Raw genomic sequence first — 25990 nt, 5'->3', positions numbered from 1 at the left:
TTAGGTGAATGAGAATTTGATGAAGAGTATACAAGGGCAATTTGCAGCCTCAACCTGAAATAAAAGTGAGACACACATACAGTGATAATGACTGCACTTATTCAGCACTACTTGCACAAAACATGTCTGAACCTGCACTGCTGCTACAGAGCCTGAAAGGTATCACATGTGAAGTGTTTTGTTTTCATGGTTAAATACATGAACAGAAAGTTTGTTTTAAGTTTGTTTTAGTATAGTATTTTTGAATGTGAAAAACAAAAAAAATAGGTCAAGGACCTTTTTCAGCACCTTACTTTGGGGATTTCACATATTACACTGAACTTATGCACATCCTGAGATCAATGTCCTTCCACATCCTGCAAAAAAGCTTTTTCATGACTTTTTTTTATTTAAGTATTTTTTATTGTTGTTCCATAATTTGGTTTATTATTGGTGATATATACATTTGTTATATTCCATTTTATAGTGTCTTTTCATATTTACATTGTATTCTTGTATTCAATAATTATGCTCTCTTTTGAAAAACTTTGCCTTTATTAGGCCTATTATTGCCTCTCAATATGTTTATTATTATGCATTTAAATACACTGTCAAGAATAATGTACCCAGAGAAGATACACAAAAACACACAGCTAAATAAAGACAACATTTAAACCCTCACTATGGGAAATACAATTTGACAGAGTTAAAGATTTGAATAAACCCAACAGTTCAACCACTCAGGCAAATGCAAGGCAAATGTATTTGGATATACCCAATGATACACAAGGTCCTTCAAAGTGCTTTACATAAAAAATACAACGGGCATTAAATGCATTAGATGCTGAATTAAAATGGAATATAAAGGCAGTAAAATGTGTTTGGAAGACGATAAAAACAATTGAAACGAACAATTAAAAGGATTTAAAAAGACTAAAAATATGAAATAATAGATGGGCTAGTTTGGTATGGCATGACCCGCCTTACTCTGCTTCTGATTGGCTTACCCTAATTTTAACCAATCACACGCGTCATGCCTGGGCCCAACCAATCAAATCAACGAAGGAAACGACAATGAGACAATCAGAGGCAGAGTAGGGCGGGTCATGCCTTCACTATCCGAAAAAGCTAAATGATATAAGCCAAAGATGGCTTGAATGGAGGAAAAATAAATACTGAAATGAAGTCAAATGTAACACCAAAACTGCTCGAGAAAATGTGCACTTGGTGAGTGTGATAGGTTAACTCGTACATGCAGCCTGCTGCTAACAGTTTTAGCCTGGTGCTACTTCCTGTTTAACCGGACTGACTACAATAACCTGTGACACCAGTTCCTTATAATCAGCTTCACGCTAACCTTTAGGGAGTGGGTGAAGTAAGCTAGGGGGTATGGTTTTGTATTCAGGGCACACAGGATATTTCTAACGGCAGAAACTACTGCAGGACTTGTCCAAACAAACTCTAAAACTAAGATTAACCTGAGAGTTGTAAGCTGGTCCGTAAACAAGCCTAGGAACATATTTACCAAGGAATTTTGGTGGGAAAGCTGGTGAAAACGACATTCATATTCTTTAAAGGTGTTGAAAATCCTAAAACACTTTCCGACAACGACTTTGTTATTTGATCCTACCTAATCCACAACAGCTGTCTCCACTGATTACCTTCAGGGGAACAGGTGTTAAGTTTATAGGGGTATGGCGTCATGGATAGTAGATGTTTTCCTCTTGGGGAACCATTGTGCTACTGTTTATGGAAAGTAATAATCAGGGGCAATGGTGAACTAATAGAAATTGCCTTAATGACCCTACTAGAAAGACAGCATTGCCACATTCAATAATGCCTTACTGCTGTGGAAAAATACATTTTTAGGAAGACAGTTTCAGTGAGGTTGTTAAGAAGCTGTTGGCAGCTCACCACAAGCTATAAATACTGCAGGTTCAGCAGCTGAACTGCAAAAGGCCCCTTCAGTCAAAAAGGAAAGAGATTTGGTGTGCAGCTGCAGTTGTGGCAGGACCAGCAGGTATCAGGAAGAAGTCGACTGGGGAAATTGTAACAGCTAGATAACTTGTATTAAAAGAAACTTTGTCTTTATGGCCCTGATCTTGTCCCTGACACCTACAGCCCAATGTAGTCTGCTGAAACAGATGAGTCAACCAGGATTAAAGTCTCCCTGGACATAACTAATCCAAACATTTGTTCCTCTTTATGCACTTTCAGTTTCAGTTCCTAACCTGCTTTTATTTCCTAATGAAACTGCAGTCATTTTGTTGTCTGTATGGAATTTTAAAAATTGTCACTGTTTTTTTGTTGCATGTAGATAAAATTGAGCATGATAAAATGCATCTCCTCTTTCTAATCTGAAGTGATAGCGTGTCACTGTTGACACAACGAATATTGATAATCACTAGCTTTACAGAAAGTTAAAACACAAACGTAACAGATGTTTAGCTCTAGTTTATTGACATAAATCTCGCATAAATGCAGCACAAATCATTTCATAGCCCCTTCTTTAAGTATTCAAGGTCTTTTAGAGCAAAAACAAGCTTGATTGGAGGGCAGTATGTATGAACACCAAGCGGTCAGCAGCATTTGATAGTAACCACAGTAAGAAGGTAGAAAATTGAATTTAAACTTGCTTCTGAATTAAAATTGTGTGTTTTCAGTGTTTGTTTCAAGTGATAAAAGACTATTGTTCTGATATTAACAAAACTACATTAAGGATATGTCAGGTTTTAACACACTAAGTGGAAAGGAGCAAACTTTAGAGGTTTCCTCAGCTTCTGTTTGCCTGACAAATGTTGCAACACAGTGTCAAACTGCTCTGTCAACAGTGACAGGAAGTGAGTGAGGGTTCCAAGTACAACAAGAATTTTGGTGTGTTGTAACATACAATCTCATGGTCAATCATACTCTGGACTCTTTTGAAATTCAAACTAAATGTTTTATCTTTTTTCCGCTTAACAACATTTCACTGAATACATCTAGATTCATTCGTTTCTTTCCCCCAAGAAATGTTTTTTTGTTCTCATATTCATGGTCAGTGTTCTTCCTCACGTTCTGCTCATTATCTTACATCTGATCTCAAACATTTTTAGACTTGACTCACCCAATGGCTTCCTGTACAAAGAGCTGACCACAGTTTCTCCTTTTCTTGATCCCTTATCGTGGCATAGATAACACTTAAAACTGCACACATGCTATCTATAACATAGATGCACTGACATTTTCAGTGCAGTAAAAAAACAAACTGTGTCTACACTGGAATGGACATTGAAACAAATTCAGCTACGAGTGATATAAAGTTGTTTAAATGTAGGTAGACACATAAAATCCTAATTTCACACACATTTAGCTGCTGTAAACATACATTTCAGTCACATTGACATCACTTTTTTTGTAAACTACACTTTTTTAAACGACTAAAATTTGACAATACATTTGGACGGAAATGATTCGAAAAGACCTTTTCTTTCAGTGCAGCTACAGACAAAGACAAAAGCATAAAAACTGGTTGCATGAAGATTCACTGAGAGACCAACGTTACAAAAGAGGACACATGTTGCACAAATGTGTCTGAGAAGAAACCTTGTGCCGGGTTAAATGTCTACACTCCAGTCTCCTTCCTCTTTATTGAACCTTGTAACTTCTGGTCCAGTCTGGTTTTGGAGAGTGTTTGAGGCCTGAGTTTGGGGCCAGAGACAGGCGGACAGTTCTCGTCTGCCTCCTCGTCAGAGATGGTGGCTGAGATAGTGGAGGAGCGACGCTTGGCTCTGACGGCCGCGCCCTGTTGTTGAGTCATCGCAGTGCGCAGACAGTTGAGCCACTGCTGTTTGTGGTAGACGTCGTTCACATGCAGGGTGTGGGACTGGCCATGCGAGGGATCCAGAGAGCTCACACGGAAAACGTTCTTAGCTACAGGGACACAGAAAGAAAAAGAAATAGAGTTAACAGAATAACAGGCTACAAAATCTGTGATACAAATGTCACCTGTAATTCCAAAGAACAGGTTCTTTCCTCACGTCATCAAAATTAGGATCTCTGAGCTCCACCCAAAATACTGTACATATTCTTCGGGTGATAATTGAATTTTAATTTCACCTTGCCATGACCTTCTTCATGACAATGCTATAGACAGAAGTACAAGATCCCAGGTTGTGTTGAGAGGGTAATGAGTTATGAAACACTATTTTTTTTATCATAGATTAATCTGTGAATTACTTATCTCTCTATAAAAATCTCAGAGCAAGAACAAGGTGACGTCTTTATGTTGCTTTGTCTGTACATTCTCTTTTATACTGTTTTTGAGTACGTTATTTCCATTTTAACTTTCATTGCAGTCCTAAAAAGTTTTTTATTCCTGTTTCAATCAATTTGTTTTGAAAGGTGCTGTATATACATAAAGTTTAATATTATTTTCTGCATATACAAAATAATCAAACACTTAAAAAATTAATTTCAGTGCACCCTGCAGCTCACCCAGCCACAGGTTCAATTCACCTTGTGGGCCTTTGCTGCAGGTCACCCCCTCTTTCTCCCCCTTTCCTGTCTATCTTCAGCTGTCCTATCCATTAAAAAATATCCCAAAATATATTCCAAAAAAATTAATGGAGTGACAAAAAACGTCTCAGCTACAATCTGCCAGCAGGTGGAGTTCAACTCAACTCAGCTCACCTTTCTCTCCATTGGTGAAAGCCCCTCTGAAGGAGCCACCCATGCGGATCTCTCCATCCTGCAGGTCCTCTAGAGCCAAGTCCTGAACAGGGATGGGCTGTCGATACACCTGGAAGCAGCTCCTGTCGTTGCGGGTCACCGGTCGGGTCAGAACCAGCAGCTCAGAGAAGAGGAACACATGCAGCCTCTGCAAAGAAATACATAAACAGATATTAAAATTTGAATACAACACAACATGCATATTGATGGTTATGATGAGGAGAATAATCCGGATTCTCACCGAGCCACTTTTGTTCCGCAGCTCGCCGTGACAAAGCAGGGTCTTACAGTTATCTATGAGAGGATCCCGCTGCTTCTCATCCAGATACTCCAGTTTGTCTATATAATACTGACACTCAGACTCCCCTTTTCTCACGTTGATATCAGACAGAATCTCCTGGATTATAGTGATCTGGATAATTAAAGGAAAAGAAAGTTCAAGAAGATCAGTTGGTTATTTGGCAACATACACAACTCAACAATAATGGGTGAAATAAAAGCTAAAAATTTTATTTATCAGATTAAACAGTTTATTATAAGGAACAACAGTTGCTGCGTTTCATTAGTCATTCAAAATGTCCTCGTTTACTTCCGCTTGGGAAAATCCCTGCAGCCTTAAGTGCCGTTCTATTTGTCTAAAAACTTGAAGTGAACTTAATGAGATCAAACATCGCAGGGCTGAGGAAGTGAGGCAACATATGACTGTCACTCCAGAGATGTACATCCCCCACAGTTCATTGCAGAAATTGCAAATGCAAAAAATGCATCCTTGGTTAATGTTCGTAAAACTTTGGTTGCTTATTTTTTAATCAATACTTGGGATGACATTTAACTGAAAGTGTAATATAATTAATTGCAGTTAATAATTACTTAGATTGTTATATGATTTTTTATTTTCTCAACACTATCTGTAAACACATGGGGGGGATTTCTGTTATTGCAAGTTACCATAAACCCGTAAAGATATTAGTTATTATGATCCAACCTGCCTTCCAGCCTTGAGTGTAATAAGGTTAACAACCAATAGTGGAACCTATTTATTTATAATCAAACTAAATCTATATTATTGAGCATGTGCAATCTATTCTGTGCAAAATTCCTTAAGTGCAATATTGTTTACTTTTACTGATGACTGCCTACTTAATATTCAAATGTATGCTCATCATACTGTATTTTATGCTCTTATTCTCTATTTTATGCTTCTTTAATATTTAGATTTATCTGTATGTATTGTGCTCTTTTTATCTAGGCATCTCAGGTTTGCTCCAAACTACATTTGTTGTACTTGTGTACAGTGACAATAAAGTCACAATATATCTATCCATCTATCCATCCATCATCTAGTTATGATGCAAATCACAAACAGAAATGTCTAAATCAGAAACTGATGCAGCTCAATATCTCATGCCAAAGTATCGCAGTTATCAGCAGGAAACAGCTTTGCCTCTGCAGGTTTCTGATATAAATCCCCGGCCCACTTTCCCTCTACTCTACTCTATTTTTTTCCACGGGTTGATTTTAGGTGAATAAGGAAAAGTGGAACTACTAATGAAATGCAGCGACTGTCTGTGACTGCAGATATGTGATGTGGAGAACATACAGCTCTCTCCAGACTGGGCACGTCTGGGTGATCAGGAGGAGTGTGTCTGAGGATCTCTCGCAGAAGCAGTGGATATTTCACCAGGCGTGACCGGGGGATGTCCAGGAAGCTCCAGAGGTCCAGCTTCCTGCTGAAGGGCGACTCCAGGCAGCGCTGCAGGAAGTCCTGGACTCGCCTGTCCTGCTTTTTCTGGTCCAGCAGGGCTTTGGCTGCTAGCTGGTTGCTGCAGTAGCCTTTGTAAGCGTTCAGACCAGGCAGCTGAAAAGATACAGTTACAATCTTTTTGCATGCTGAAACTAATCATATTTGAAGATAATCAGTGTGAGGTAACATCAACGCGTACCCAGTCAATAACTATCTGTCCGATCTGAGCGACTGTTCCATCGGAGCCAGTTCCCTCCGTCAGTTTCATCAGCAAGTCTGCAAATGAAAAAAAAACACACATGGTCAGAAACACTTTAAGCATCAATTTATGGAACGTTTCTGTCTATGTAATGAAAAAAAAAGATCCTGTATGTCAATATAATGAGATACTTTCTGAGAATAATGACTTGGTATCTTCTGAGACAGTTTCTCATTATTTTAAAACACCAACTCATTATTTCAAGTTAAGTAACTCATTATTTGGTAACTGTTTCTCATTATTTTTGCCAGATCGAGAACATTTCTACTTACAATGATGTACAAGATCTTTTTCTTTTCGTTCGCAAAGTTAAGTTTACACCTTTTTTTTTTACTAAGGAGTAATGGGCAACCATGTCAATTAAAGGAGTTTAAGCCCACAAATGGTTTGTGGTGATTTACCCTCATGTAAAGGGATGTAGGCATCCAGGTCCCCAAATATGTGAGTCAGCTCCTCCTCTGTCATGATGGAGAGCTTTAGCATCGGATCATGGTATGCCTGAACGTGAGAAAAGCAGCAGTGTGAGCACAAAACAGCCTTACAAAAAAAAGGGAGCAGAAATGTTTTGAATTGTTGAAAATTGTCTCACCTTTCGTGCAAGTTGGAGATCTTCTATGAGATCCTGCTCTCCCCTGTAAAGCTCATATATTGCCTGAAGAAGAAACAAAAAGAAAAAGCACAGCAGGAGATGTTACTTTTTTGGCTCTTTCTTACTTTAGGATGACTGTGCCTGTAGACTTTAAAATTATTAAACTGAAGAACCTCTTGTCTTTTGATCTCTTTGGTGGAGAACGCGCTCTTCTGATGGACGTCCAGCGTCTCCGACCACAGCGTGCTGTTTCTGCGTTTAGTGGGCGTGGGACCTGCTGCCTTGCTGCCAGCTTTGAGGGACATCCCTGGTGACTTGCTGTCGCCACGTAACGACATAGACTAGAGTGGAAAAATGATTATTTTACAAACACAAACACACATCATTTATGTTTCTTTAATTTAAAAAATTATTGTTTCACAAGAGTATGACTTTTACCTGGATGGTCTGGCCGAAGCGCCTCACTGCTCCATTCTTTGAAGGAGATATCAAGTTGACAAGGGATGAAACTTTGGCCAGAGGACGGACACGCTTGTTACTGGGTTCCTGCAAATCAAGAATATAAATTGTTTTCAGTTTTACTTGATTGTATTGAGATGTAAACTGCAGTGGAGTAACAATACACTGAATAATATGGTATAGTTTAATACAAGGATCTCAATTACACATTGTAAATAAAACTTTTACTGACTCATTCTGTTCAACATGTGATAAAGTGATGATGGAAAAACAAGAAGTTATTAGTAAATGGTAAATGGACCTGCATTTATACAGCGCATTTCTAGTTGCTTTGCGATCACTCAAAGCGATTTACACTACAGACTGCACCCGTTCACACACACATTCATACTGGTAGCAGAGGCTACCCTAAACGGTGCCACCTGCCACCATTGGGAATTCATTCATCCACACATCGATGAACGCAGCATCAGGAGCAATTTGGGGTTCAGTATCTTGCTCAAGGTTGCCATGGTCTGGGATCGAACCACCAACCATCCGATCGGTGGATACCCCCTCTACCAACTGAGCCACAGCCACCCCCTTACCTTTAATTTAAATTTTGGCTTTGAGCGATTATGAAAGTAAAGATAATCAATTTAAACGATCGGTTTCACAATGATGCTTTGGTTTTGTCCTGTGATATTAATCCAGCGCATCTAGAATATGTTGAATATAGTTTAGTAAAATGCTGAATATATGTTTACATTTTTTCTGGAGGCTGTGGCCATGAACTTCAACATATTTGATCTAATTTATTTTGGTTTAATTTATTTGTAAATATACCCCACTACAGTAGGTCAGCAGGGATGCAGCAGCAGGGGGCGTGGACCTGATGGGACAAGGCAGCTGACCGGAAGATATCGTGGACTAGCTATGGAGATCTGAGCCACACCGGATCAAGCTCTTCATTCAGTCGGTGTACAATGTCCTCTTCCGCTGGGGCTTGGCTGAGACTCCACTGTGCCCTCTCTGGATCGCTGGAGCACATCCTGAGCTGCTGCCCAAGGGCACTATGTGACGGCCATAACGCTGGCGCCATGACCAAGAGCTGCGGGTCATTGCAGAGGTCATCAGCACAGGGATCTCCACCAGCAGACACCACCAACCAACAAGGCATCACCTTTGTTAAGGCTGGGGAGAAGCCACAGCAGTGTCGGAGTCAGCCGGCAACAGCTCAAGACTGGCAGCTGAAGGTCGGCCTAGGGAGACAGCTCAAATTCCCTGAGAAGATCGCAGTGACCACACTCAGGCCAGGCATGGTCCTGGTGTCAGAAACAACAGGGCAAGTGGTCCTAGTGGAGTTGACTGTTCCCTTCAGAAGACCGGATGGAGGAGGCCTTTGAGAGGAGGAGGGCCAAGTAGGAGGAGCTGGCAGGCAAATACCGAAGCAGGGGATGGAGGGACCGATGCAACCCCATCGAGGTCGGATGCGGAGGATTTGTCGGCCAGTCCCTCATCAGGGCGCTCAAGATGCTGGGAGTGAAGGGACTGCACAACAGGAAAGCCATCAGGAACATCACTGATGCAGCAGAAAAGGCGCCGAGATGGCTGTGGATCAGGCAGAGAGATCCCTGGACCACACAAGCTACCTAGACACAAGTCGCGGTCTGATCAACCCCAGCTGGGTCGCCTGGCCGAAAGGTGTCTGATGTTGCGTCACCCGAAACGTCATATCGTGAACCCACGATATATCACTGATGATGTGTCCTGAGTACATTAGACCCAGTATTTAATATTTATTATTATTTATTGTGTACATTATATAGTTTGTATTATTATATTTCAATCATTTCTCTATTTTTTTAGTTAAATTTTATTTATAGTTCAAGAAAATCCTGTTAAAGAGTTTATTACGTTCAATAAAAACATGACGTTGCCAGAGTCAGTGAGTAATCATGTTATATTCATGATCTTATTATTGACTAAAACAATCATGATTCTGATTTTTGCAATAGCCAAGCACGTATCCAATTTCTGTCAGGACTAGTTTTCCTCTTTGTTACTTACAATAAAATATTTACATATTATAAAGCACTGCTTTTGATTGTCATTTATAGTGCTGAGAAACCACTCTAAATGCATCAAGAAAAACTCCAATATTTTTTATATTATAGTTGACTTTTAATTCAGTTTGATGTCATGGTATGAACATGTAAGTTATTGGTGTTGTATTAAAAGTGGATTAAACCACTTTCACGGAGCCAAGAGACTGTGATCATGTCTGTTATTACAGACACTTGTGCCAGTCTCTGGGATAGTGGGATTATCTTGAGCTCATAACACATGAGAGCATGGCAGTCTGTGGCGAGTCCCTGAGTCATGTAGAGGGATTAAAGTGCGTTGTGAGGACACATTCAAGGGTGCTACGCTAGACTGGCGTCCAACGGACAGACGGGAAGCTTCCCTGACTCTCACCTTGAGGTCGAAGCTGGACAGGCTGACTGTGTCATCCTCCTTCTCTTTGCGCTTTCTCTTCTGCAGCAACAAAAAAAAAACACAAACTAGTTAGTTTTAGAAATACATGTGATGTAACATAATGGTGTGGTGTTTTTCAACATTTACTCACTAGACTGAAGTCCCACGGAGTCCCAGGGGTGAGAAAGGTGAAGGAGCTGCCTCTTTGTAGCGGAGGTCTACAGGAAATGACACAAATAAGCAACGATCAAGCACAATAACAAGTTTATATCTGCTTCACTGCAGAGTGATTGTCTACTACTCTGCTAAGGATGGTTCTTTGTCTTCTACTAATAAAAATGCATTGAATCTCCCCATATGTGCAGACACTGATGACTGAAACACACCACAAACAGCAAGTTAAGGCACACGACTGAGGAGAATCATTGTTTTCATAAGGAAGGCATTTCAGCTCCGTTAATAGGACGGACACCTTCTGTGTGCCATTTTTGCTCCAGTCACTGCTATGTTTCAAATATGTCAAACACTGAGGATGACGACAATTGAGGGACGTTAATATTTAAAACCATATAAGGAGCTGAACTGCTCTCTGCTGCTGAAAAAAAATGCAGTTATGGGGACAAAGCAGTGCAGATACAGAGTGTCTATACAAATGTCTTCTTAGGAAATTTCACCCTGAGGGTGCCTTCAAGGCCAAAGTCAGCTGAACACATCGTTACACAACATACTCCTTGTTATCTTGCCTTGAAGTCACATTGGAAATAACGGAATTAAAAGTGGAGGATGAAAGAAAAAGAATGTGATGGAAAAATAGCTGGTAAAGTTGCATTTGTCTGCAAGGCAAGTCACGCAACATTTAAACACAGTAATAAGTACAAGCTTTAAATGCACTTGGTACACATAATAATATAGAAATTGTAAACATAAGTTACTAAATTCTGGGAATGAAAGGATATACTTGAAGCCAAAACAAATATTGAGCATTTTCTCGACCCGACCTGCAGAGCAGAAGAACAAACACAGGTGCAGTGCAGGTTTAACTCTGCAGACATGCCTTACCTATGGCAACGGAGTCTGTCTATTGTGGTATAAAAACAATACAGGCGAGGTAATGACAAAAATACTGACGACACGGTTCCCCAGCATCAGCAGTATAAACAATACTGAACTAAAGATTATTTCTGCAGACATTGAAAGTATAACTTGCCTGTGCATTTCTAAACTGAAAATATAAGTAAATTCATCAGTTAGTCAGTCAACAAAAAACTGGCTGATATATGTATATTTTTTTTTATCTCTTTAGTAATCAATCAATCAATTAATAATTAATAATAATAATAATAATAATAATAACAAAAAATTATTAGTTGCAGCCATGATCATGTCTTCTTTATATTTTTGCCCGGAAACAAAATTTTAACTACGTAAAAACAAATACAAAAATAAGATAAGACTAATAATAACAAACCAAACTGAATGTATGCACTTATAGGACATCAGTAAGATCAAACAGTTATTTGTGTTTCTTTATTCTTAGTTTTACTTGCAGTTATCATATAAACATGTGATAACTGCTTATAAAATAAACCAGTATTTAGATTTTGTGGATTTTCTCTGCTTAACTTACAGAAATATATAGCTGAGAGCAGACATTTGTCATGTTATATTCAGTGGTGGAATGTAACTAAGTACATTTACTTAAGTACTGTACTTAAGTACAATTTTGAGGTACTTTTATAATTCTACTCCACTACATTTCAATGCAAATATTGTACTTCTTACTCCACTACATTTAGCTGCCAGCTTTAGTTACGTTTCAGGTCACAAATTAACATGAAAAACATGATAAATGATTAGACACTTTTTAAATTAAACTTCATAACTGTATATTAAGTTAAATGCGCTCTACCTTGAGAAAATGTCAAAACGCTGCTTACATAAATGCATCAATAATAATAATAATAATAATAATAATAATATATCCAATAATATTTGTAACACATGTAAAACAATCCGAGTGGGTCCATTCTGCATATCCAGTACTTTTACTTTTGATACTTAAAGTACATTGATGCTGATATTTTTCTACTTTTACTTCAGTAAAGTTTTGAATGCAGTACTTTTACTTGTAGTAGAGTAATTTAACAGTGTGCAATTTGTACTTCTACTTATGTAAGGGATCTCAATACTTTTAGTTTACTTTTAGTTTCTGTTGTACATTTAGTTACATTAACGTTAAAGCATGGCAAATCGTGGTGACAGCATTTGAATATATGGCTTCCGAGTTGCACTTGAAGGCATCATGTGCCAGTTACAACAACAGCCCTGCCCGTCACAGTCGGCTAACCAGATAACGTTAGTTCGAAATGTGCTAAATGCATATTACATTACAGAGCTTCAGAATAAATACATATAACGATATTCTGTAGTTTTGATGTGATCTACTCACTTCTTGGAGTTGTTTCTCCGCAGTGTTTTCGGAGACGGCTCGGCTGCGCTGATAATACTGGTGGTGGACGTCCTCGATGACGTCCTGCGAAGTTTCTGCTTTTTCCCCACCGTCCGTCCACAAACTTCTTCATTTTCTTCCATTTTACTGGATGTTTAATTTTAATATTAGTTTCCCTGATGTGTAGTTATGGTCAAGTGAAGAAAAAACCAAGTCCAGACGTGTGAATAGTTGCCCGATGGGTACAAAGAAGCAGGAGATCGATGACAACAGAACACACACCACGGCGGAAGTTTGAATATGGCGGATTCTTGGAAATGGACCAATCAGGAGTGCGTTCCATGGGGTGGGAGGGGCCAGAGGGGACCTTGAATGTAGCACAGTCAAGTTTCTGACCAGCAGGGGAAATTCTAAAACGTTATTATCATTATTAATAAATACTGAATATGTTATCTGTTTTTGTTACCACGAGATTGATATTATAATTAAAATTCATATAATAGAAAATATATGTTTCTATTTTTTTGTGCCTTAAATATTTTCAATAACATGCAAAAAAGTGTTATTGGCTATTAAAAATAATAATAAGACGATACGATTTTCCTTGCCCCATGGAGAAATGCAGGTTTTGCAGCAACTGGTACAGAATAAACAGGTTAAGAAAATAACAAAATAGAATAGAATAAAAATAAAATAAAAATAGAACCATAAGACATCAACAAACAACAAAGACACTACAACCACTAGTGGTGCAAGCCATATGAAAAGTGGAATATGCAGTATGTAAACATCTGTGCATTGACAAAAAACCAACAGGATATAGACAGATTTGCAATATTCAGAAGCGTTTAGTATTACTTGTAATACTGGTTGGTTTCTGGTGCCCAAGATGAAATATAATATGCTGTACACATACTCTATCCATCAATAAATGCACATACCAGCTCTGTATATAGATTAGTTTATTGCACCACTCATACAATATTTATTACAGAGGTCTGTGGTCTGCCATGCATTCTTGTCTTCTTATTTTCACTACTAAGCACATATAACAACCAGGCCATGAAATTGTAACGAAATACAGTGACATCTTACCCCTTGTATATCTGCCATGTGTAGTCTGTGCAGTTGATTTGTCCTTAGAGGCAACAGGGAACATACCCTGAGTCGTAGAGATGGAGGAAGTAATGGCCTACATTTTATTTTTTTTACCCTGTAGACGCCTTGTGGATTAATTTTAGCCATCACTGTCAATGTGCATGAGCTAAACTGGAGGACTGAACTGAGAGGCAGCATAAACTTCTATCACATTAGAGAGAAAATACAATTCAGTTTGTAAAATGTCCCATTTGAATACATAGCGACGAGGATGTAAATAGTCTGAAAATCAATATTATTATTATTAATGTCACATGGTGAATACTATTTGATAGAAACTACAACAACAACATCTCAAGGTAAGACTAGTGATGCAATAAACCTACTTGTTACCTTCATATAGGACCAGGATTAGATCTTATAGATTCTCTGTGAGCCTGCAGGACCGTCCCCGCTAGGACAAGTCGACCATCAGTCAAACAGGACACTGCGAGCTCCTCGGACCCTACAGCTCTGTCCTTCATGAGCACATCATCACCTCAGTGCAGCCATTCCACCGTTCCACTTTAATCAACATACATGTCAGTCACGTGAAATATGATGCCTGACATCACTGCTGCTGTAGGGTCTTCATAAAGTCAGGGCACTGTACAGAAATCATTCTATGTGCAGTAGTGTGCATTTATAGTTTAAATCCCACAAATATTTATATATATTTGACAGAAGAATGTCACCTCAAGGTCCATTGAAAAGCTGTTTTGGAGCGTTCAATTGTAGTCTTACTCAGGAGCTGATTGCCCACTTAATCCTAGAATTGTTGTATTTTTATTAAACATTTTTTTTTTTTTTTAAATAGAGAATTAAAGTTAATTGAACTTGGAAACAGTATCTTACAAAACAATCTCACTTTAAGAGTCATTCAGTAGCTGCTCCCGAGCTTTCAGTCTTTTACAATTAGTCTTACCTTGTGTCCCGACATGACTGCTGAGATGAAAAACACAGTGATCTGGACAACTTAAATTCCATGACAAGTGGGCACTCAGATTGTGATTAAAAGCTCAAAAAACATCTGCTAAAGGGACTCTCCAAGCTCGAGGAGGAACTTTCAATCTTAAATTGGGTGCATTTTTCTCATTAAAGAGGTGATTAAAGGGTTTTAAACATTTCTTACAAAATATATTTTCAACAACTTAGTCTTGTCATCTGAGGTAGATGAAATGAATGCAACCATTTCAAGTTATTTGAGCCAAAGCCAGAAAACCTTGAGAGCTCACAAAGGGATAAAGCAGTTGACAGAGTACAGATGAGTGTTACCAGGGACAAACGCACAGAGTAGCTGCACTGAAAAGCTTTATTGTGCTTGTGTTATTTTATCCGTGACAGGATGTGCTCTGAAAATATTAAGGACACAAACACTGAAATGTTATTTTACAATTTTATTACCACAAAATACAAGTTTTAGTATTAAGTATTTTTTTGGCATTTTGTTGCTTTATTGATAGTGAGAGATAGAAAGGGGGTGATAGAGGGGAAGACATGCGGCAAAGGGAGCTCAGGCCGGATTCGAACCCGGCTCCACCGCAGCAAATATGTAAGGCAACCTTTCATTATAAATAGTAGTACATTTAAATCAAAATCATACAAAAAGTTAATAAAAAATATTGTTAAAAAATATATATAAATCGTATATTTCTTAAACAGTTTTAAAAAATTCCAGACTAAGTAATGGGAGAAAATGCACGGGGTCTACTTTTTGAACACAATGCAAATATGAATGTAGGTGATCTGCAAGGAAGCGCTGCAAATGGTAGTAAAACTACTGGTTTGATTACATGTAGATTACCCAACACTGGTTTTAACTCTACCTTATTGTATCAGCTCTGCTCGCTTAGAACCTTGACTGAGGTGATACAAAAAAAGTACTTGGTATGAGGAAAGACCTTGTCCTCCCTCTTACAAATGAAAAGTTAAATTCAAAGTTATTATTGTTGCTACTGTTACACTATGGTTTTTTCATTTACCATCATCCCTTAATTGCCAGTTAGGCCACAATAGTATGGCTTAAAAATCCAAAATACATGAAGCAACAAAGCAGAATTTATCAATGAAAGTGGATTCATGATAAAAGTATGCTTGAGTTGATGGAAGACACACAGAGAGGGAAAAAAGATTTAACAAGAAGCAGGACAGCAGCTGTGACCAGTTAGTGAATGAAGCAGAAATTTATACACATGTGACCTACTTTGTGGCATTATAACAACATCTCATATTTCAGTTTATTCATGTACAGTGTCTGTACATGCTGATGGTCCACCTCCCAGAACACTGATTTCATATGGTGCTAGAGACTGGGTACAAACATCTACGTCACCAAATGAAATCAGTTTCTGAGTGCAGTCGTCTGATGCTATAGTGTTTGAGACAAGACATGCTGGAAACAGAAAAAGGGATCCTTGATATTGTGAAATACGCACTGGTGAGCCGCATGCTGCTAACTGGTTGCAGATGTAGGTCAAAGGTTGTTTGAAGACGGAGGCTGTCCTGTGTTTGCTCCTCTCGCTGCATGGTGGCCCGTTCTACAAACGAACAGCAGAGGGTGTGGTTACATTAAAAAGAGAGCCAAACCAGCGAGCCAGTGATGCAGGACATTTTAAAGTGAACCTCATGAAGTTCAAAGGGATGTTTTTATAGAGACAAGCACAAAGGAAACCCCCATGCCTCCCTGGTACTCCACCTAATGTGACCAAACTCAACACACACAAACATTACAGTAAAAACAATCATATCAAGTTTCAGACCAACATGGTTTTGTATATCAGGATATTTCTGTGAAAAAGTCATTTTGATTGAGATATTTGAGCATTGGTGAGGGTGCTCTCACAATTTACTTTGTTGCTTAGAATAAGACCAAAAATATTTACCTCTCTCATGTTTGTATGTATAATATACAGCAGCAACTGGTTAGCTTGGCTTAGCATTAAAGGCCTTTACACAACAGGGGCTTTTTTTCTTGCAATTAATTTGCAACTCAGTATTGACTGGAGTACTTTCATTTAAAATGCAAATATTAAGCAGCATGAAAAGCAACAGAATTTTTTAGAAACTGGGCCAATATTTATTATTTTGACATAGTAATTGAAAAAAGGAGACAATCAATCCCATTGTGTGGAATGTTCAAGTTCGTTTTGTCCAAACTAAAGATGGTCTGAATGTCTCTGTATTAACCAAGAAATATAACATATTTCTAACTCAACAAAGGCAACGCATTCCAGTCCCACACCTTCCATTCCTCCTTTTCACAATAAAAGCCTAACATTGCATAACTGTGCACCAGAGTAGTCCCAAATGTAGTTAGAGCGTTTTGATAAAAGAAACCCAATAAATAGTTTAGGCTTTACAAAAACCGACTTCAGTTAAATGCAATTGGGACATTGTACTTCATCATAACATGGCACCTTGAACTTTGACCGTCTAGTTTAAAAACATGCTGTGCAGAGGAGAACAGCCAGAAAAACAGGCTGCAACTGGATGCAGTAGATAATCATTTTACATTTGGCATTCTGCATTTGACATAATATGTACTGGAATATATGGAACTTTTTTTGGCATACTAAATAATATGGTAGTATGGTTAATGGAACGCAGTACGTATGAATTTATAAAGAAGCAAGGGGGACGCTCCAGTGCTGCCCCTCACAGTGTGTTATCGTATAAGCACAAATCCTCCATTTAAGTTAGTCTATAAGGTTAAACACTGATAAAAAGGTGATATGACATAACTGGCATATATAAATTGCTGGTTGAATATGAAAGAAACAGCTCAGGAAGCTAGAAGTGGATAAAAACATGCAGTACGGTTGGATAATCAGTTCTGAGCTATAGAAACTCTGTTGACATTAAATGTGCAACATAAAGGTATTGGGTCTGGCAGGTCTAATAATAATGGTATGACTCATGTTTGTTCCCAGATGGCTTCGTTTGAACAGGAGATGAAGAGGGTGAAGGTTTATCATATGACACACTGTTCATCACACCTCCTCTTTCCCTTCCTTTTCACCATGTTCATGGGCCAAATCCCATCTAAATAAATGTTTTAAAAAAACATGCAGAAGCAAAAAGATACAGGATAAATCATGTTTCCATCCAAGGAGGAGGTTTGTCGTGGTGCAATCTTTGCCATACAAAAACAACCTGGGGTGAGTTAAGTGAAAGGAAATTAAATTCTACCCTCCTCTGGGTTTGATGGTAAATGCTCTGCATCACCAAACCGGGACGATGACTGAGCCACAGCTAAATGAGAGAGACCCCAGGAGGCTGCCAAAGAAAGTGTAGTCATCAATTTATCTCTCATCACTCAATATTTTTGTCTGGAGTCATCAAGCGTCCAAGAATTCAGAGCAGGAGTGAGTCAGTCGGATATGAGGAGCAGAACTCAGTGGAGACTCAGGAGGAGGAGGGGGATATAATGTTTGTGACGCATCGTTCCTCTGAGCTCTTCCTGAAGGTGGGACTTCTCTCATTGCAGCTTCATGTTGGTATCAGACTGAATGCTCCTCATCATGCTTAAGTGAGTTCACGCCCAGGGCAACCAGAGCAATTATCCTTAATGGTGGAAGGTATAACCCCATGAATATGTGCAATCATGTGCTCAGGAGGCAGAGACATGAGGAAGGGGGGAAGGCATCCTCTTCATCATGACATGAACAAAGAGGCTTGTTGACCCAAGTGAAGCAGGAGTGACATTTAAGTTCCTGAAGTGTTGATGAATCGGATCAGTTTCAGACCTTCATGCGACGCAGTTCATATGACATCCTATGAAATCCAGTCCATCTTTAAACACATGGGCATTAAGTTGGATGAAATACAAAGCGAGTAAATACAATGACAACGCATAGTAATATTATAGCTGCAGCTGGTACAGCGGACAGGTTGGCTGCTGGAGCCTCGTTGTATGGTGGAATGGGTGACTTTTAGTGTATGTGCAGTTCTGGGACCCTGCCAGAACCGGCCAGAACTATCTATTATCGAACAGAACTGGCCAGAACTTCGACACCGGAGCTCAGAAACTAAGCTAATAACTTTGGATCCACTACACTACTGGCAAGTATTTCATACAACTTAATGTCCAAAACCCCAAACTATCCCTTACCGGTTAGGCAACAAAGTACATGTTTAAGGTTGGTAAAAAGAGGACAGGATTAGGCTTAAATTAACGACTGGACGCAGTCATGTTGAGTAAAGATGTTTTCAAAGAGACTTGAAAAGAGGTCTTCTGGGTCAAAGCCCAGCCATCCTACTGCCCTTAATAAATCTGTTGTGTGTAAGCTACATAAACAGACACAAATACATGCGATAGCTACAAACTGTCCATTACTTTTTGCAGGAATTACTGCCAACTGTTCATGAGAACAGCCTGAGCAGATGAGGTGAACATGTTTCTCCCAGAAGGCAGCTCAGGTCCTTGTCCAGGCGCTGGTCATCTCACGCCTGGACTACTGCAAGTCCCTCATGGCAGGTCTGCCTGCCAAAGCCATCCGACCTCTACAACTCATCCAGAATGCAGCTGCTCGATTGGTCTTCAATCTTCCCAAATTTTCACACACAACACCCTCCTCCGCTGCCTCCACTGGTTACCAGTGGCTGTGCGGATACGCTTCAAGACTCTAGCTCTAGCTAATGGTTCAGGTCCTACTTACATCCAGGACCTTGTCAAACTCTACACTCCTGCCCATCCTCTCCGCTCTGCATCAGCCAAACAGCTGGCGACTCCCACCCAGCGTCGGTCAACTCGCCTCAAAACCACTTCCAGACTTTTCTCTATCCTGGCACCCAAATGGTGGAACGAGCTCCCTACCGACATCAGGACCTCAGGCAGCCTGTACATCTTTCGCCGCAGGCTGAAGACCTACCTCTTCCAACAATACCTCAGTTAAGTCATGGTCACCCCTAAAAAACTTTTAAAATTAAATAAAAAAATGTTCTTCTTTTCTTCTTTAACGTAAAGCACTCCTGTAGCGATTACAGTTGGCTGTTAAAGTTATGTACTTACTTGATTCCTGTGGTCTAAGACTAGCACCTTCAGGTCGAATGCACTTATTGTAAGTCGCTTTGGACAAAAGCATCGGCTAAATGACATGTAATGTAATGTTTCAGCCACACCTTTGGGTGACTTAAACCAATTATTTAAAGCATAACTCACCAATGTTGGGCGTCATTGAGTGTCCGTTTCTCTTGCTTTCGCGGTGCGTCCTTCACCGTTGGCAATAGTTAGCCCTTGTTGGTGACTTTTCGGCTGATCATGCTTTTGAATCTGCAGCAGAACTCATAGGTGAGAGAAATTACTCTGACTGGGGGGTTCAGCTAAAGCAAATAAGTTCACGAGAAGAGTAACAGACATGAGGAAAGAAAAAAAAAAGACAAAACACAGACGATTCTTCTAATTTTCCACCATCTCCTCTAAGTTTTAATCAATTAGAAAGAGCAATTTTACAAAATTGTTCAAGTGTTAAGCGACGAATACTGACTGCTGCCACCTGTTGGTAGGGAGGGCTATTTTCTCTCACACAGGCACAGAACGCACAGTGCAGTCGGCCTTCATCGCTGCTCGTGCTTTAATGTTGGTTTGATGTTTTTAGGGCCTGAAAGCAATTGTCTCAAACTAAAAGGACACTGAACTATTAGTCAATCCACCCCCTTGTCCACATGAAGTCTATGATGTCAACACTTAAAACTGAATTGTACATCATGTGCCAACAACTTTGTGTCCTTTACTCATTAAAGCAATCAATCTTGTGACAGATGAGTCATAGAAGATATTTCCTGGCCTTTAGAGGAGGAACAGCGACAGCCTCCTGTTTATGAAATCATATATCTGTCTCTGTGCATGGTGATGGTTATGTATTAAGCCGTAAGAGAGGAAGAAACTGAATTACTTTTGTCAAAATATGGAAATGAGTGTCACTGTATTTGATGTTGGAGGATGAGTAACCAGGGGATTTTAGAGACCTGCCAGTTTGTCGTTAATTAGTCTGGACCTTTATCGCTTTGCCTGAGATCAGTGACTGCGCAGGAAAAAAAGAGAGTTCATCACACGCAGGATTTAAATGACAGAATGAGGCTTGCAGAGAATGTGTACTGCAGCTATATATACCTGCAACATATGTAGGACAGGATTCAGGTGTGGTCACCTGGCACTCACATATGCATTACTTTCATATGAGAGCAGAATAAAGACAAGAAAGTGCTGCACAGACACACAAATGGATCATTAAGTATAAAGGAAGGATGTTGAGCCTTGAAAATCAATCTCACAGACTCACCAAGTGGCATCACATCTTTGTGTGAGTGCAGTGACAGGGAGAAAGTGTTTCTCTGACAAGAGACAGCAGGACGACATCTAATAGTTTGAGTCATTGCATTTCAGATCACTAGATAGTAGCTCGGAGAAGAAACCTCCGTGCTGGATCTCTTCCTGGAAACATCAAACTGATTAATTTCCTCCTCACTTAAAAAGGATTTAAAGAAATTTTCGACACATGATAGAAAGCAGTCACTCGTCATGGCTACAGGTGACTGACTCTGGTACAAAAATAGACAGAAAGTGAAACTGTGAAACGTCACTTTCTGTAACACTCCATTAAAATATACCCTTTAACACAAGTTGTAAAGCAGCATGAATGTAAATCTAAAAAAAAACATTTTTATCTTCAGAATGTCCAAAAAATAAACAACACAAACATTAGCACAGTGATAAACACAAACACTAACCTGTTGCAAATGATTCGTCACCCACCGACGGATTATTTCCTCCCTGGAGTCGTTTTCACACTCTGGCTGAAGTGGATTATATTGAACTAAAGGAGTTGAAGTCCTTGGGGTTGTCTTCAGTGTGTGTGTTGTGTGTGTGTGTGTGTGTGTGTCTGTATGAACACACTGAGCGGCAGAGGAGTTATGAGATGGAGATGCCAGGGAGAGCACAGCCCCCTCTCCTCTCTCTCCCCCCTCCCTCCCTCTCTCTCTCTCTCTCTCTCTCTCTCTCTCTCTCTCTCTCTGTCTGTCTCTCTCTCTCTCTTTCTTTCTCTCTCTCTCTCTCTATGCTCTTTACAGTCAGCGTAAGCTGTTCATCCAAGTGCTCTGCCAGAGTCATTATTGTAACTGTGAGTCAACACGCTCTCTCTCTCTCTCTCTCTCTCTCTCTCTCTCTCTCACACACACACACACACACACACACACACACACACACAAACACACACGATCTACGCTGTTTTAATATCGATATTGACATTATTTTATAAGGCTGTAAACAGGGAAGATGTTAATGTTTTTAAGTTTTAGAAACATGATGAAATAAGATTATCAACCACACAGGAAATAAAATATGCAGTATGAAAGCTCCCCCTCTCTCACACACAAACATTACACACCCAGCATGACAAAGCATCCTCACTCTCGCCAACGCAAACAACCAATTTACTCCATTTACACACTTTCATCCACATGATCCACATGAGCAAACCGGTTCAAAAATGCTGTGAAATTAGCAGCATTTTTTCTTTGTTTCCGCTTATTTAAATGAGAGAAAACAGGAACACAACTAAAGCTGGAACTTGTGTCCCATTTATTACCAGAACAGCACAGCTTAAACAAACTCTGCAACTTCCTCCTTGAGTAAAAAGCACACAATCTGGGGAATTTCCCGGCCGAGGGGGGAAAGGGAAGGATGAAATAGTATCCGTATGGCGGTAGCAGGTGAGAGGGCACGACTCACAGAGCAGGAATCTCACTCTGCATTCCTCTGCTGTGACGGGAAATGGAATAATTGTGCCTCTGTCAAACACCAAAGGCGCTCACACACATGCAAACACGAGCCCATCACCCAGGAGCACGTGCTTCCTTTTCCCAGTATCCGTTCCTATATGGTGAGTCAGCTGACCGCACGATGAGTTGCCGCCTCTCCTCCTTTCATCCGTCCATCCTGAAGATGCCAGAGGAAGTGGCTGCGAGGGCTGAGTCACGTCAACTTCTCACCCCTGAAAACCCCTCCTCATCATCACTACAATAACAGCATCCAGACTTTGATCCTGCTGTCAGTCATCCAGCATCTGCCTGCAGCGATGTGTGCACCTGCTATCACTCCTCTGACCTCCCAACCTCCTCTCTTTCACTCTAATGCATCCTTCCAGCTGTGTGTGCATCCACAGCCGCAGCATCGCAAAGAATGCCTCTCCACAGTCCCGCTGCTGGCCTCCGACTGCTTCCCAACATCCTGACCATTCTTGCACCATCCTTCAACCGAGGACAACTCTGCTGAAAATATCTCTTCACTCTCATGCACCTTGTTCTCCTCCTCTCTCAGTTTGTGTAACTCTGACAGCTAGCTTACAGACATGAGCTATAGAGAGACTGCTGAACTGTCAAAAGCTCACATTAACTTCACAGTCTGCGCTGAACGTACAGCTACATTGAGACAGACTTGGTGGGTGTTAACTTTTTGTACTCGTTGGGAGAGCAGAAGTTGAAGAGTTTAATTAAAGGAACAGTTCAACATTTTGGGAAATGCTCTTATTCGCTTTCTGGCAGAGAGCTAGATGAGAAAATCGATACTACAATAATAAAAAAATGCAGCAGCAGTTATCAGGTTGGATCTGAATACAAACTACATGATATTTTTCCTAACTAGTAACAAAATCCATTGGATTACAGTTGGGTTCTAATCTAAGCTAACCATCTCAAAAACATTTTCAGTGATAATAAGATGCATTTTTCATATTTAGCATTTACAGTTGGTCAAATCAACAGTATTGCCACAAACAACAGGTGTGCCACTTGTTTTCTACAACATGATGCTGTTTCTTTTGTGTAAGTTTAAGTTGCTGCTGTTTTTAATGAAAACCCACATGGAGGACTTTGTTATTGAAAGGCAAGAGCACGTGGTAACATAACCACAGCTTCCATTCATTCAAAGTAAAAAAATAACTGGCTGCAGCTCCATATTTAGCTTACAAACATGATTGATTTGGCATTAAAGAAAAAGTATAAATACCACAATCTAAAAATACTCCATTACAAGTAAAAGTCCTGCAATAAATAAAAGTACAGACGTATTGTCAGTAAAGCGAACTTCAAATATATCAAAAGTTAACATACTCATTTTGAAGAGTGGCTCCTTCCATGGTGTTATATTATTAAAGTGTTAGTATTTATATTCTATTATTCTGTTCGTATCACAAATGAATACATGTAAGAGCATTTTAATGTTGTAGTTTGTCAAAGTGGAGCTAATTAGATACTTCTTAAACTCCTGGGTAAATTTGTAGTACAGCACTGAATCAAATATCAACCTATCATACGTTTTTTTAAAATGTAAAAGTAACTAGTTACTATTAATATGGGGGAGTAAAAGTATATTTTCCTCTGATATGTAATGGAGACGAAGTACAAAGTGGCTTAAAAAGGAAATACTGTGTGTGTGTGTGTGTGTGTGTGTGTGTGTGTGTTTGTGTGTGTGTGTGTGTGTGCGTGTGTGTGTGTGTGTGTACTACATAGTGAGGACCAGTACACGTTTTTAACCTACAAAGTGAAGACATTTTGAAAAGTGAAGACATTTTGGCACATTAAAAGGCTTGTTTGAAGGATATGACTCATTTTTAAGGTTAAGGTTACAATTAGGTTTAAGTTAGGGTCACGGTAGGTGTTGGAGTTAGGCATTTAGTTTTGATGGTTAGGGTACGTTAAGGGTAAGGTTGTGTAAAGGACTGATAGGGAAGAGGATGGTTACAACTGGAGTTAAATGCTGACAAACTGCACAAAGACTGAACGAATAAACGTCAGATGTTAGTACAACAGCGTGAAGATAAGTTAGAGAGGGAGGGTAAGGAGGGTTTTTAATAAAAATGGATGCAATATCTGGAATATATGTAAAAAAAAACAAAACAACAAAAACCCAGTAAACACCACAGCTTGCAAACAAGACTCTGCTGTGCATCGGTTTTGTTGCACCTACTGAGTAAATGACCTATGCCCTGCGGGATTGTTGGGGTAATAACTCATCCAACCTCACGTTCTCTCTCGGGTTCAGCAGACAACAGGGCAACAAGAGAAATAAAGCAAAAAAACAAGCAGCGTTATGTAACTATTCAAGTAGTCTACAGGATTCAGACTCGTCCTTGGTAACAATCACTATAGCACCACCGAAGAAAGGACAGGATTGCATAACGGCAAACTCAATGCCTTCGAAAAAGTAGCTAAATGCAGCAGTTATAAACCCACTTAAGGTACATGCAGTACAGGTGATGTTGTGAAGGGCCTGATACTTTGATTATTATTATTATCATTATTATTATGATGATGATTAGTGTGATGTACATGCAGCACACCTCCCACACTACAGCAGAGCAGATGAATAGTTTCCCTTCAAAGGAGCAGCGAGCCTGCAATTTTGTAACATGCATCTGATGATAAGTTGTGATCTGATGCCAGCCTGTATTCTTTATATAAGGGAGTTGTTTTGTGGCGTTTCTCAAAGCACTGAGTGGGTGATAAGGTTACAGTGATGGGCTTTTCTCCGTGGAATCAGTCTGGGAACCCACACGCCTCCTTCTCTTGTTTTTTTTATTTTATTTTGTCCTTCTTAAAGGGAACTCACTTCTGTAAAACGGCTTCAGGTCCATGCACAGCATGAAAAATATGCGTGATGATGTAACTGACTGGTTGGCAACTAATTTGGTCATTGATTTTTTGACTAATCGTTGCACCCTTACTTCTCTTTTCATCGCCAATTCATTCACTCGCCTCCCTCAGAAAAATTAAAACACAGCATGAGTAATATTTTTTTAACTTTTTGCAGAAAAAAACATGTTTGTTTCCAGAGATTCCTGTTTATATAATGAGGGAGACACAAACAATCAGAATCAGAACATAGAATTTGACTCTGGTTAACATGGTCTCAATGTGCAGTGGAATGATTTAGTGCAAATTGTGGAGATTTAAATAATATTTACATTTAAAATGTGCATAATAAGTATGTACAAGTGTCTGGAGGTGATGTGCTTTAATGCTGCTTCATGACCAGAAGCTAAACTTAAACAAAAATATACACTACTTGATGTTCTCTATGGGATTATTTGTAGACATGAATTCCTTTTTTTATGTTACAAAATCACAATTTTCATAAAGACTACAAAAAATCTTGTGTCTGCACATCTTGTCACCTTGGAAACTGAAGAATCTCTTTTATTTTGAACGGCA

General features: G+C 39.5%; 1 protein-coding gene across 1 annotated transcript; it reads right to left on the bottom strand.

Moving 5' to 3' along the window:
* Positions 1–2417: 2417 nt before the first annotated feature.
* Positions 2418–12936, bottom strand: LOC131973940 (neuroepithelial cell-transforming gene 1 protein-like). Its single transcript, XM_059336079.1, has 12 exons — positions 12647–12936; positions 10349–10415; positions 10198–10257; positions 7720–7827; positions 7455–7622; positions 7282–7344; positions 7094–7190; positions 6633–6709; positions 6290–6547; positions 4931–5101; positions 4651–4837; positions 2418–3891 (listed from the first exon to the last, which is right to left on the bottom strand). Exons 1-12 carry the CDS (start codon positions 12787–12789, stop codon positions 3584–3586), a joined length of 1707 nt encoding a protein of 568 aa, XP_059192062.1. The 5' UTR covers positions 12790–12936; the 3' UTR covers positions 2418–3583.
* Between the last annotated feature and the right edge of the window lie 13054 nt (positions 12937–25990).

Source organism: Centropristis striata, chromosome 6 (assembly GCF_030273125.1).
Source record: "Centropristis striata isolate RG_2023a ecotype Rhode Island chromosome 6, C.striata_1.0, whole genome shotgun sequence".
NCBI lineage: Eukaryota > Metazoa > Chordata > Actinopteri > Perciformes > Serranidae > Centropristis > Centropristis striata.
Note: the sequence above shows the minus strand (reverse complement) of the source record. Positions and strands in the feature narration are given on the sequence as shown.

Bases quoted from the DNA above. Each gene is read 5' to 3' on its own strand.
- LOC131973940 (XM_059336079.1), bottom strand. From the start codon at position 12,789: ATGGAAGAAAATGAAGAAGTTTGTGGACGGACGGTGGGGAAAAAGCAG. The intron at 7,623-7,719 runs GTAAAAGTCATA...TTTCCACTCTAG, and splicing joins GCTTCGGCCAGACCATCCAG to TCTATGTCGTTACGTGGCGA. The intron at 3,892-4,650 runs GTGAGCTGAGTT...GTGTCCCTGTAG, and splicing joins TTTCACCAATGGAGAGAAAG to CTAAGAACGTTTTCCGTGTG.